General features: G+C 45.1%; 1 protein-coding gene across 1 annotated transcript in view; it reads left to right on the top strand.

Annotated features, from left to right (window-relative positions):
* LOC124545146 (alpha-tocopherol transfer protein-like) overlaps nucleotides 1–12695 on the top strand; it is a 157411-nt gene that overhangs the window by 65132 nt on the left and 79584 nt on the right. Inside the window, exon 2 of the mRNA XM_047123976.1 lies at nucleotides 2421–2562. Within this exon, the coding sequence (XP_046979932.1) occupies nucleotides 2421–2562 (142 nt within the window). The remainder of the gene's footprint in view (nucleotides 1–2420; nucleotides 2563–12695) is intronic.

Raw genomic sequence — 12695 nt, forward strand, 5'->3', positions numbered from 1 at the left:
GGAAACAGTGTCCCGATCAGATGAGTCCCGATTTCAGTTGGAAAGAGCTCATAGCAGAGTTTGAATGTGGCACAGACCCCCACGAAGCCATGGACCCAGGAGTCGACAAGGCACTGATCAAACTGGTGGAGGCTCCAAAATTGCGTGGTGGTGGTGGTGGTGATACGTTCCTATGGGACCAAACTGCTGGGGATCAGCCCCTCGGCTTAGACACTACTTACTCTAACTTAAACTAAATTACGCTAAGCACAACACGCACATCCATGCCAGAGGGAGGTCTCGAACCTCCGGCAGGGGGGAGCCGCGCAAACCGTGGCAAGGCGCCCTAGACCACGCGGCTACCTCATGCAGCTGGGGCATGGGGTCTCTGAGCAACAGCTCAGTGACCATGCGGCTATTGCTCTGGCTGGGTGGCGCCCATGGGGAAAGTCCTGCTCTGAGGGGGTGACACCAAGGCAGATAACTTGCAAAAGAAGCGGCTCAGACTTTCTTCCACTGGTGGCTGTACAGCACCGGCAGTCTCTTCTGAAGGAAAGGATTAATACAATGTGGAGAGAGATGACCCAACAGCGTTTCCTTCCCTGACTACATTGTGGTAAAAGTGTAGGGCTTACTGTCTGACAGGGATTCTTTTTTTTTTTTTCTTCAGAAACCCGTTATTCTTTGTTCAACATCTTGAGGATGGTTTTGGGAAGTAGCAGCAACTTCAAAAATTGAAAGTGGTTCAGTTTAGATTAAAATGGCATCCACTCTTTAGTTGCAGGCATTACTGGCCTATGACAGTCTCTATGACCTCCTGTAACTCTCAGCCCCCGTATGTCTCAGTATGGCACACTGTGACCTCCTTTTACAGACCGATGACTCAGTTGCAGTTTTGAGTGACGAGCTGTGCACTTCGCCCATCGCGTTCAGTGGTGGCCAAAGGACAATCGGATTGATACTGGGGCCTTCATCTTGGCCTTTGAAGGAGACTCGTTGCTTCCAAAGGTCAAAGTGATGGTATATCAATGCAATGTGAGACTGTAGTTGCCCCTCCCATGCAGCCCTTCAAATGTGTGAGATACAGGCTTACGCCTTCTCGTCATAACGTCAACCGTGTCTGTAGGGATTGTGGACATCAGCTGCACAGGGACACTCCTGACTCCTCCCGCTACACTCGTCTGTATCGAGTGTAGGGAATGTCATTTCCCCTGCTCACTCCACTGCGCGATGTTTCAGGAACACAAATATAGAATGACTCATGTATTAAGAGGCCAAAAAATATTATGGTAGTCTGCCGCCTCCACATATGATAACGTTTGTTGGGGCTACAGGAACGCCATCCCCTATGGCGACAATACCCTTTCTCTTCATCCCATCCATGTCAGACCGTCAGGGCTGCTTTGACGACACGGGGACCCTCCTCATACTGTTTCCCTCATACCCACTTATCGAGTGTTCGCTCCCCACCCATTGGGGACATCGATCACCAACACCCCAGCTACAGAAGCAGCATCCTCCTACAGCATCCCTCACCATAAAGGGTCCTCCAGGATGCTCCCTTACCAGATACCAGCCACTGGCTGGAGCTGCCAGAGGTTGTGATCATAGTGTTTCGCTTTCCTACTCTGTCCCTGAAAGTGGGACGGAAAAGCCCTTGTAGACTTCGAAACCGTACGGGGAGAAGAGGGACAGAAAGAAGGCCTGAAAGATAGCATTCTATTGGTCCCCATGCAACACATACTGCATGTTCCAACCATGCATCTGAGGTGGGTTCCAGGTGACCCCTGTGGCACCAGATTTCCGCCCCCCCCCCTCCTAAAAACCTGATTCAGAAATAATGTGGATTGATGCCATATCCTCACAACTGCTGGCAGTAGGTGTCCCCTGGGAATAACTTCTCTGTCTGATCCTGTCATACACCCACAAGTTTTTTTCTTTTGATTTGTCAGTCTTCTGACAGGTCTGCTGTAGCCGGCCATAAATTACTCTCCTGTGTCAAACTTTTCATCTTCGAATACCAATTACAACCTATGTCCTCAATTACTTGCTGGATGTATTCCAGTTTCTATCCTTTTACCCTCTACAGCACCCTCTAGTACCATAGAAATCGCTGTTGTTTTGACAGATACCCTACAACTGTATTCCTTCTTCTTGTCGCTTTTTCCCCATATATCCCTTTCCTAACCGATTCTGCAGAGAACCACCTCATTCTGTACCTTATCAATAAACCCAATTTTCGACATTCGTCTGTAGCACCACATCTCAAATGTTAAGACGGTCATCGGTTCTGGTTTTCCCCCCCAGTCTGTGCTTCACTATCACACAACGCTGTGCTCACGCTAATGTTAGTGTTGCCATTTACGTCTGTTTTTCGGCTCTTGCGTACATATTTCGTGAATTTGTCTCAAGCGTTTTAATTGTTGTACTTTTGTCTCCAGATGAGTCCAAACCTGCGGCCGCTGAGCCCGCAACTTCAGGAGGCGGCCAAAGAGCTGGGGGAGGACCCGCGCCGCCTGGAGAAAGACATCCAGCACATCAAGGACTGGCTCAAGCAGCAGCCACACCTCACGGCCAGGACCGGTGAGTCTCGCTGGACTAATAATGGGAGCAGTACCTAGTCCTGCGACTGGATAAATGTCAAGGAAGAACGGGGCAGACTGGTGGGGTTGAAGGTAGGGGGAGACTGTCGAGGAGGAGGAGTCATTTTATTAGACAATTTATTTTTTCCAGTTTCAGCATTTTGTTGACAGGGAACAAGCAGCTTTATTAAATTTTTTAAAGCGTTTATTAACGAATGTGTAAACAATTTCAGTATTTATATTCGGCAAGTATTTTCAAGCCTCACGTGTTCATTATCAGACCTGGTCTACTGAGGCTGCACTGACAGTGCCTGATCTTAATGAAATTGAAATGCCGTGTGACTAGGGCCTCCCGTCGGGTAGTCCGCTCACCTGGTGCAAGTCTTTCGATTTGACGCCACTACGGCGACTTGCGCGTCGATGGGGATGAAATGATGATGATTGGGACAACACAACACCCAGTCCCTGATCGGAGAAAATCTCCGACCCAGCCGGCAATCGAACCCGGGCCCTTTGGATTGACAGTCTGTCGCGCTGACCACGCAGCTACCGGGGCGGACATCTTAATAATAAATATCAAATAGCAAAACATGGCTTACAAAAGCTTGCAGAATGAATGCCACAATCCACACACGCCTCTCACCAAGTGAAAATCATGACAACTAGCTTACGGTCCATCTCCATTTATCGACATCTTGACCAGAGCTCAATACATACTGAACCGCCCCCTTAGAAAAATTATGAACTATGTTACTTCCCCTTTTAAAAAGTATGAATCAGTTTGCTAATAAACTTATACGTTATTTGATTTTCAAATAGCTGAGCAAAACTCAACTTACTGAGACATGTCTCTCTCTACTTATTCTGATCATCACTAAACTGACACAATATTCTTAGCGCAAAGCAATCTGACTTTCAATAATACCTACAAAAGAGTTGCCCTGACTAACAACAACCTATACCTTTCATGATTCACTTACCTCACAAAAATCTTCGTTACTCTAACTACTGCAATACAACGAGTGCCAATATTGTCAGCTAAATAAAAGATTTTAGCTACTGAAGACACTAACTGCTGATAGGCATTGTTAGAAAATGAAAGATTTTGATAGAGAACAATGTATTTACCTTAATAGTGTTCAAAAGTCATCATATATATATATATATCTATCAATTCATGACATTCATCTTTACAAATTTCCTTTTTCTGGGGGACACATGTCCAGATCGTCCGCTTATAGCAACCTCTAAAAACTCTGGCATCTATCTCCCCACATCCACCACTGCTGGCGGCTCACCTCGAACTGCCCAACGCTACGTGCTGTTCACATCCAACTGCCCAACACTACACTAGCGAATATTCCAACATATGCCAACGAGCCACAGACTGCACACAGCACAGTGAGTGATTTTCATAGAGAGCGCTACGTGGCGTTACCAACATAAAAAACTAAACAGCCTACTTGCAATATACGTTGCTGCAGTAAAAAAGTTTACAAGAGATCAGGGACAAGAATAAATACCAGAACAAATATGCCAAACCAACCAAGGTCTTAGACAAGGGTACTGTGTAGCACCTCCTATGTTTAAATATTATCTGAACGAAACTTCCTTGCAGATTAAAACTGTGTGCCCGACCGAGACTCGAACTCGGGACCTTTGCCTTTCCCGAGACAAAGGTCCCGAGTTCGAGTCTCGGTCGGGCACACAGTTTTAATCTGCCAGGAAGTTTCATATCAGCGCACACTCCGCTGCAGAGTGAAAATCTCATTCTGGATTATCTGAACGAATTTCTCGAAGACTGGAAGAAAAACTGTGGAGGAATGGATGTACACACAAATGGGCTTTATCTATGGCGTAAACTATACGCCAGTGCTAAAATAACATGGCTGCAAATGAACATGCTACCAGAGAACATGACGAAGAAAATCTTAGAATCGTACAAGAAGGCTGTACTAACAAATCTCACTGTAAGAAATTAACAAGACATTGTCGTCATTGGAAATACAATCGAGGCATGTCAGAAGTGTAAATATCTGGGAACTTAATTTTAAACAAGGATTGCATTAAACAAGAAGTAAGACAGGAGACAAAATAAACTTCAAGAAGCAATTAACAAGCTGAATTCCATCATTTTGTCAAAAACAATCAAGAAAAGACTTAGAGGATTAAATGAATCTAATGTAAAAGTGTTTATAAGGAGCGGAATCCTGAGAAATGACAAAAATAGACGACGACTCGAGCTGTGCTAAATGATTTTTTTAAGACGATTTCTGGAGTATCAAGACGCAAGGAGATACCAAATAAAGAGATTAGGAAGGAAATGAAATCTCTCACCTTCATCACAAAAGATGGGGAAAATCGACATTGAAAACGGTATGGGCTTGTGATGATTAGGGTATGAACGATAGCTGAAAGAAGTGTCAACCTCCATGGTGGGAACCTCCATACAAGAGACAACAGAAAAGATGTTGTAGAGAATGGAAAAATCAAGTGGCGGAGGAATAAATTTGAAAGATGATTTATACAGGGATGACGGTCGTCGTCGTCAATTACAGCTTCCAACTATACATTGCTGTATGTGTGAAGCACTATAAAGTGTTGCGGTTCTGCGGTAGTCAAACCTTTTGCACAGTAGAACGCAGAACTGTGTCATTTCCATATAAAAATTAACTTTCCTGCAGTTCTTGGCCATTTAGACTCAATTCAAGTCAGCCAGAGACTGTCATAATCGTTAGTATTCTTGTTTCACTAATTTACTAATAAGTGTGGCATTTAACTGCTAAATACTGCAGTGCTGAACTTAATTTTTACCTAGCTGACAAATCCGACATTTCTCCGGTATTAAAGTCTTCTAATAGTCCATCTCCTCTATCTTCTCATCTTCCTGCTCTCTATGCCCTCTTTCTCCTAGTCACCTCCCCCCCCCCTCTCTCTCTCTCTCTCTCTCTCTCTCTCCCCTCCACTTCTCCTCCGTCCTAACGCTACCCATCCTCCTTGTCTTTGTCCATTGTCTCCACACCCACCCTCTGTCCACATCCTCTCCACCCCACTGTCTGGAAGCCTACTCCTTGCTCCCTCTATCTATCCATCTCCTCCCCCTTTCCTATCTGTGCCTATCTTCTCCTTCCTCCCCTCTGTCCACCCATCTCCTCGTCCTTCCGTCTCTCTTCATGTTATCGCATCCCAGTAGGAGGCTGGTGGTTCTTGCCCCTACAGTATTTATTTGCAGCTTACAGCTAACGTGTGTACCTACCAAACTTGATAGAAATTGTTCCTTGGGTTGTGAATTAGCTTTTTACTCGTGGCTTTGCTCGCATTCGCACATATCAAATATATTTCACACATATTTAACGCATTTCACGCGTATTTGTACAAATATTTCACCTGTATGTCCAGCGAATTCCGCCATAAAGTTTTATTTCCACGTAGCTTAATGTTGATGATATCCTATTTCCTGACTATGCCCTGTACAACATTATTATTTTGAAGGTACATCCTGTGCTATATGTGCCTACTGTCTGCGAAATGTGTCGTCACTTAAGTAGTAAATAATAAATTAAAATGTCATGCATGACGCGGCATTTTTTCACGCATCTCACAAGGGAACCTCCCCATCGCACGCCCCTCAGATTTAGTTATAAGTTGGCACAGTGGATAGGCCTTGAAAACCTGAACACAGATCAATGGAGAAAACAGGAAGAAGTTGTGTGGAACTATGAAAAAATAAGCAAAATATACAAACTGAGTAGTCTATTCGCAAGATATGAAACATCAAGGACAGTGAGAATTCAGGAGCGCCGTGGTCCCGTGGTTAGCGTGAGCAGCTGCGGAATGAGATGTCCTTGGTTCAAGTCTTCCCTCGAGTGAAAAGTTTAATTTTTTATTTTCATCACTTTTTGGGAGTGATTATCACATCTGCAAGAAAACTTAAATCGGGCAAGGTAGAAGAATCTTTTTACCCATTCGCCAAGTGTACAAGTTAGGTGGGTCGACAACATATTCCTGTCATGTGACGCACATACCGTCACTAGTGTCGTATAGAATATATCAGATGTGTTGACCTATGACCTTGCGATCAAATGTTTTCGGTTCCCATTGGAGAGCCACGTCCTTTCGTCTACGAATCGCACGGTTTTGCGGTGCGGTCGCAAAGCACAGACACTAAACTTATTGCAGTGAACAGAGACATCAATGAATGAACGAACGGACAGATCATAACTTTGCGAAAATAAAGTAAGTTCTTCACCCGAGGACCTCTCGTTCGGCAGCTGCTCACGCTAACCGCGGGACCACGGCGCTCCTGCGCTGACACTATCCTTGATGTTGCGTATCTTGCGCGTGGACTACTCAGTTTGCGTATTTTGCTTATTTTTTCATAGTTCCATACAACTTCTTCCTGTTTTCTCGATTGATCTGTGTTCAGTTTTTCAAGGCCTATCCACTGTGCCACCTTATAACTAAATCTGAGGGGGGTGCGATGGGGAGGTTCCCTTGTCAGTATCTGACGTCATATCTCCTGAAATAAGTGCCGTACAACGATGTAATGTTTCTGATACATTCAGTGGCATATATGCGTACTGTCTGCCAAATGTTACAGATCCAGTTAGTAGAAAAGAAGAGATAAATCAGATCATCATGCGTCATGCTGAGTTTTACTGTATGAACAGCGAAAACGTAGTAAGCGACAAACTTTTTTCCTTTCATTCTGTGGGGTTCATCAGCGATAAAACGTTTAGTACAGGTTTGAAATTATGTGTGACGTTAGCTGCAAGACGCTAAGTGCTCTCATTCTGAAATACTGGGTAGTTAAAGTGTGGGTATTCTCACGTAGAGGGCCTCACTGCATTTTCACCCACATCGACAACCCTTTGACGGGTGTTTGGTACTTACCCCAAAAGCGATCCTTTCCAGCCAGTAAGTGATACGTTACAAAGTTTGGCTGAAATAGATCCAGTGGTTTAGCAGGAGATTCGGAACATACATCAACAGATACATACATATATTTTTATAATTTGTGTGGATATATAAGTAAGTTACAAATGGAACTAGGACAACTGGATCCCTCCAGGCGCCCTTAGCACTTCATCATCGTTTCCTTTTTTCTTTTTTTTTCTTTTTCTTCAACAACTCTAGAGTATCCTTCAGAGAGGGACATCGTTCAGTCTGAAAAATAGAAAAACATTCCGATCTTTTCAGAGTATCGAGCTTTTGAAATATTGCCTAGATAAGCGCAACTGTGGGTCATTCGTCTACGTCGACGAGGAACGTCTCCTAAAAATGTGGAAGAAAAATGATAACGAGTAAACAAGCAAAGCAGTTTCAGCACGCCTACGCAACAAACACAAATTATTCTGATGTAACCTAAATAATTAAAACAGAGTCTTAACAATATATCTGTAGTGAGGAAAGGTGATATCGATGACAAATTCGACGAATCAGAATAGTTTTCAATGTCGGGTAAGGAAGACAACTACTAACTACTTTTACTGAACTTCGTAAGAAGAACTGCGGCATAAGTTAGATTTTATTACTGACTTTTTAATGCTTCAAGAAATACTGAAACAATACGCACATAACAGAACCATGACAGCAGGCACTGAGCATTGGAATGTAACTCAAGGAATTTTTACCTTGATCCTTCAAGTGGCGTCGGATACGAGATACTTATATCAGCAGAAACGTCTGAGAATACATGACGGGCATTCGGTGAAGATGATAAAACATCTGCGCTTTCTGGATTACACCTTGTCTCCATAGGGATGTTATCAGTTTATTCCTGGCACAGTGATATCTATTTAAATGGAGACAGCTGTTCGTGAAGGCTAAAAAGCCTAGATAAAGACATGCAAATAGTTAAGTACTTACCACAATAAAAAAATGTGAAATACAGGAATTAGTAAAATTAAAAAGTATTCATGATTCCTTGGGCTGGTTTTATCTTAATAGTTTAATGCCATTACCGTACCTCCGTTGTAGTCAATCTTAATTCATTAAGCATCGGAGAAAAATCGGTAGTAACGTAGGCCCTAATTAGGAGTGGAGAGGAATTGGAGGTTTGTGCAGCTTTGACTGTTAAGCTTACACAGTTACCCAGGCTAATTCAACCAGTAACTCCACTGTTTTGCATAACAGGTATTGCCTCGGGCTATTAACTTAAATGAACACATTTCCGTGCGCTATACGCTTAATGGCTGCCTTTTTACGGAAGAGTTCCATAACGGTGCATATCCGGCCAGTGGTTACGGACCGAGGTTTACTGAATTCGAAGTGTCCTATTGAACTCTTACCTCATTCGGGTTCTTTTCCTAACCATTATTGATGTTAAAATAAGTTACACATCTGGTATAAAAAATTATTCTGCAAGTATATTGAAAGTCGTCTCCAGTCACTAAGATTTTTGTTTCGTAATACCGGTGCTAAAATATATATTTCTGACACGGTGGGCCTATCTTCAGGTCTCTGTGGGTAGTTACATGAGTATTCTCGTCCTTGAGCGAGACAATGCAGAATAGTGCGTTTCAGGTATTAGAAACGTGTGTGTTGAATTTGGAAATCGGAGAAACAGAAAACGAATAAAAATAAAATTCATGACAACATGCAAAACTTACTAGATGAGTTAAATGAAACAGTCCTGATTATTACCGTGTTCAATGCTGATAATTCTGTACTACTATGCAACATTACTTCGCTCAAGGTGCATATGTTTATCTATAGATACAAAAAGTTCATAGCTTTGTTGTAAAATAAGCGCTAATCACAGATGTATGTTGATTTACAGTGTCAAAGATGTACAAAAGTTTATTTCTAGTTAGAACGTCACGGCTTGCGGCACTGCGAAGAAGTACACTCCTGGAAATTGAAATAAGAACACCGTGAATTCATTGTCCCAGGAAGGGGAAACTTTATTGACACATTCTTGGGGTCAGATACATCACATGATCACACTGACAGAACCACAGGCACATACACACAGGCAACAGAGCATGCACAATGTCGGCACTAGTACAGTGTATATCCACCTTTCGCAGCAATGCAGGCTGCTATTCTCCCATGGAGACGATCGTAGAGATGCTGGATGTAGTCCTGTGGAACGGCTTGCCATGCCATTTCCACCTGGCGCCTCAGTTGGACCAGCGTTCGTGCTGGACGTGCAGACCGCGTGAGACGACGCTTCATCCAGTCCCAAACATGCTCAATGGGGGACAGATCCGGAGATCTTGCTGGCCAGGGTAGTTGACTTACACCTTCTAGTGCACGTTGGGTGGCACGGGATACATGCGGACGTGCATTGTCCTGTTGGAACAGCAAGTTCCCTTGCCGGTCTAGGAATGGTAGAACGATGGGTTCGATGACGGTTTGGATGTACCGTGCACTATTCAGTGTTCCCTCGACGATCACCAGTGGTGTACGGCCAGTGTAGGAGATCGCTCCCCACACCATGATGCCGGGTGTTGGCCCTGTGTGCCTCGGTCGTATGCAGTCCTGATTGTGGCGCTCACCTGCACGGCGCCAAACACGCATACGACCATCATTGGCACCAAGGCAGAAGCGACTCTCATCGCTGAAGACGACACGTCTCCATTCGTCCCTCCATTCACGCCTGTCGCGACACCACTGGAGGCGGGCTGCACGATGTTGGGGCGTGAGCGGAAGACGGCCTAACGGTGTGCGGGACCGTAGCCCAGCTTCATGGAGACGGTTGCGAATGGTCCTCGCCGATACCCCAGGAGCAACAGTGTCCCTAATTTGCTGGGAAGTGGCGGTGCGGTCCCCTACGGCACTGCATAGGATCCTACGGTCTTGGCGTGCATCCGTGCGTCGCTGCGGTCCGGTCGCAGGTCGACGGGCACGTGCACCTTCCGCCGACCACTGGCGACAACATCGATGTACTGTGGAGACCTCACGCCCCACGTGTTGAGCAATTCGGCGGTACGTCCACCCGGCCTCCCGCATGCCCACTATACGCCCTCGCTCAAAGTCCGTCAACTGCACAGACGGTTCACGTCCACGCTGTCGCGGCATGCTACCAGTGTTAAAGACTGCGATGGAGCTCCGTATGCCACGGCAAACTGGCTGACACTGACTGCGGTGGTGCACAAATGCTGCGCAGCTAGCGCCATTCGACGGCCAACCCCGCGGTTCCTGGTGTGTCCGCTGTGCCGTGCGTGTGATCATTGCTTGTACAGCCCTCTCGCAGTGTCCGGAGCAAGTATGGTGGGTCTGACACACCGGTGTCAATGTGTTCTTTTTCCATTTCCAGGAGTGTATTTAGTGTTAGCAGTGATTACTTTAACAATATTGTTTAAAACTACTGAAAAAGTTGTGGCTAACAAATTGTGCTTGTTCATTTAGCAGTGATTAATTTTTAATTTATTTTTTTAGTTCGATGATATTTACATTTATTCCTGTAGACACAGGTTCTTTCCATTGTGTCGGGTGTGTAGAACTGGTAGGTTCTTTTGTATATCATTAAACAGGTGGTTGGTATTGAGCATGTTGCGCAATACCCGTTTTTAGAAAATGCTTCGATCGGAAAGCTCTCATATGCTGAAACTTCCTGGCAGATTAAAACTGTGTGCTGGACCGAGACTCGAAGTCGGGACCTTTGCCTTTCGCGGGCTATTGCTCTACCAACTGAGCTACCCAAGCAAGACTGAAGCCCTGTTCTCAAAGCTTTACTTCTGCTAGTATCTCGTCTCCTACTTGCAAACTTTACAGAAGCTCTCCTGCGAACCTTGCAGAACTAGCACTCCTGAAAGAAAGGATATTGCGGAGACATGGCTTAGCCACAGCCTGGGGGATGTTTCTAGAATGAGATTTTCACTCTGCAGCGAAGTGTGCGCTGATATGAAACGACTTTGAGTCTCGATCCGGCACACAGTTTTAATCTGCCAGGAATTTTCATATCAGCGCACACTTCGCTGCAGAGTGAAAATCTCATTCTGGAAACATCCCCCAGGCTGTGGCTAAGCCATGTCTCCGCAATATCCTTTCTTTCAGGAGTGCTAGTTCTGCAAGGTTCGCAGGAGGGCTTCTGTAAAGTTTGGAAGGCAGGAGATGAGATACTGGCAGAATTAAAGTTGTGCGAACGGGGCGTGAGTCTTGCTTGGGTAGCTCAGTTGGTAGAGCACTTGCCCGCGAAAGGCAGAGGTCCCGAGTTCGAGTCTCGGTCAGGCACACAGTTTTAATCTGCCAGGAAGTTTTATATCAGCGCACACTACGCTGCAGAATGAAAATCTCATTCTGGCTCTCATATGCTCTTGATACCAAGTCTAGAAACTTCTACTTGTTCCTCCTACACAGTACGGGGGGCGTTCAATAAATAACGCAACGCAGCTTTTCTGAAAACAAGTTGGTTTTAGTCAAGTTTCCAATACATCATATTATTGCCCACTGTTTTTGCTACAAACCCCTATTTTTCAACATAATCTCTATTCAAAGCGACAGCGTTACGCTACTTTACTGGGAGGGTCTTTATAGCCCGCATGGTAACACTATTAGTCAGTGTTGGAGCCAACGTATTGCTGCAGCAGTAACATCCCAGTCATCCGCATTCTGCTTCCCTCGGAGCAATTCAGCACAGATGGCCCTTCGTTGATCTTTATAGTCTTGTATTAGGCGGTGAGGAGGAACACATCTTTGGGTAGCCCAACTGGACGAGTGTGTCGGTACTACCAACAGAGACATCCAATTGTACAGTGAGGTCTCTGTTTATCATTGGTCGATCAACTCGAATGAGTGTCCACTCGTTCCGACAATGCAGTAGACACCGCTGTGAGTACCCGGCCGGCGCCGGGCAGATACGACGGGTTTGCGTGACCTTGTTGCCGTGGTGACAAACGCCTCGCCCAACGAGTTATCGTGCTTTTGTTCAATACCAGGTCTCTGTAGACGTTCCGGAAGGGCCATGAACATCTGAGATGCTCTGGTTTTCCACCAAAAAAAAACTGAATGGCCGCTATTTGCTTGGCACGCACCTGCGTTAGAGACGTCATTTAGAAGATTACATACAGCTCCGCCACCTATCGGAATTTCACGGAACTATTGGGGCTGTAAAGGGGATATTCCACGATGTCCCACGACATGTTCCACATTGCTTCAACCGAAATTTGCTGAGAAAAAACTGTTGCA

Source organism: Schistocerca americana, chromosome 8, assembly GCF_021461395.2.
Source record: "Schistocerca americana isolate TAMUIC-IGC-003095 chromosome 8, iqSchAmer2.1, whole genome shotgun sequence".
In the NCBI taxonomy this organism is placed as follows: Eukaryota; Metazoa; Arthropoda; class Insecta; order Orthoptera; family Acrididae; genus Schistocerca; species Schistocerca americana.